Source organism: Propithecus coquereli, unplaced genomic scaffold (assembly GCF_000956105.1).
Source record: "Propithecus coquereli isolate 6110/MARCELLA unplaced genomic scaffold, Pcoq_1.0 Scaffold522, whole genome shotgun sequence".
Lineage (NCBI taxonomy): Eukaryota > Metazoa > Chordata > Mammalia > Primates > Indriidae > Propithecus > Propithecus coquereli.
The window spans coordinates 570,939-572,899 of record NW_012151086.1 but is presented as its reverse complement, the minus strand read 5'-3'; the positions used below and the strand labels follow the sequence as shown (position 1 = coordinate 572,899).

The 1,961-nt window shown below is 35.5% G+C and overlaps 1 protein-coding gene across 1 annotated transcript; it reads left to right on the top strand.

The window, feature by feature from the left end:
* The first annotated feature begins 209 nt into the window (after window positions 1-209).
* On the top strand, window positions 210-1,138 carry LOC105820393 (olfactory receptor 4P4-like). The gene is given in 2 exon segments (XM_012656868.1): window positions 210-855; window positions 858-1,138. Coding segments are annotated over 2 exon segments (927 nt in total).
* The last annotated feature ends 823 nt before the right edge of the window (window positions 1,139-1,961 follow it).

Here is a 1,961-nt window from a genome sequence, read left to right as displayed (position 1 = left end):
TTAATAGAAATCATCTAGACAGTCTTATTAGGGAGTCATTTTAATTGAATGCCATATTTTAATTCTCTGAGACACTTGAATGAGGTAAATTAAACCTACCTAGTTCCTCAGATAGAATATCATCATCATACTTCTCAACAACACTTGTAACTGTTAGCTCATGAATTATGTCATTTCAGGTGATTTATGTGTTCTATCTACACTGAACCATGGAAAAAAACAGTAATGTCACTGAGTTTATTCTTTTGGGACTTTCCCAAAGCAAGAACATTGAAATACTGTGCTTTGTATTATTTTTATTTTGCTACATTGCTATTTGGACGGGAAACTTGCTCATAATGATTTCTATCATGTGCAGTCAGCTAATTGACCAACCCATGTATTTCTTACTCAATTATCTTTTACTCTCTGACCTTTGCTATACATCCACAGTGACCCCCAAACTAATGGCAGATTTACTGGCAGAAAGGAAGACCATTTCCTATAATAACTGCATGATACAGCTCTTTACCATCCATTTCTTCGGAGGCATAGAGATCTTCATTCTCACAGGAATGGCCTATGACCGCTATGTGGCCATCTGCAAGCCCCTGCACTATACTGTCATGATGAACAGGCAAAAGTGTAATGCCATCATCACAGCTTGTTGTACTGGGGGATTTATTCACTCTGCCAGTCAATTTCTTCTCACCATCTTCCTACCGTTTTGTGGCCCCAATGAGATAGATCACTACTTCTGCGACATATATCCTTTGCTGAAATTGTCCTGTTCTAATACACAAATAATAGGTCTCTTAGTCATTGCTAATTCAGGCCTGATTGCTTTCGTGACCTTTGTTGTCTTGATTTTGTCTTTTTTTTTATATTATATACCATCAGAGGACTCTCTATGGAGAGTCGCCACAAAGCTCTTTCCACTTGCAGTTCTCATGTAATGGTTGTGGTCCTGTTTTTTGCACCCGCTTTATTTATTTACATTAGACCCGCCACGACATTCCCAGAAGATAAAGTGTTTGCTCTATTCTACACCATCATTGCTCCCATGTTCAACCCTCTGATCTACACACTTAGAAACACGGAGATGAAGAATGCTTTGAGGAAAGTTTGGTGCCGTCAAATAGTTCTGAAAGGAAAGTAACTTTTCTGAGTTATTTCTGCTTTGCATGCCTTGGTTCTATGAGACCACAGCTGTGAGTAAGATCCATTCTCATCATCTTGTCCTGTTGTTTGGAGAGATAAGTGGGCAAACAGGAAGCATATCTGTTTTTTATATTATTGCATTGACACCTCATCAACAAATTGAATGTTATTCTTGTTCATACTTCCCTCCATCTTTCTTAATCATTAAAATTGCTATCACATGATATGAAATAACCAGATGATTTCTTAAAAATAAAGGATTATATGGCATTGTATTAAAAATACATAATGCATTTTTTGCCTTAAAATGCTGAGAAGCCGGATAAAATATTACTTCCAATTTTTAAAACTTTTACTGACTATAAATACAGAAAATTGCACATATCACCCATATATAGCTCATAAATTTTTTCAAACTAGTAGTCTAGTTTGAAATGCAATTAGCAACCAGATTAAGAAGCGAAGTTACTATACATCAGAGGTCCTCCTCATTCCTTTTATGAGTAATACCTTCTAAACATAGCCACAATCTTCATCTATAAAATCAATTAGTTCTACCTGTTCTTGTACTCTGTAGAATAAGAATGATATATATTGTACTGTTTACCGTATGTCTTCTCATGATTACATTTGGGAATCACTCCCTATGTTTGTGAATTTTCTGACTATTTTCATGGATCTATAGTATCTTATTGTATGAATACATAATGATAAATTTATCCATTCTTTTGTTGCTAGAGATTTGGGTGGTTTTCCATTTAGGGATGTTAGTGCTGCTTTGGAAATTTTGGAACATATCTCTCTGGTGTCTTCTATTGTTT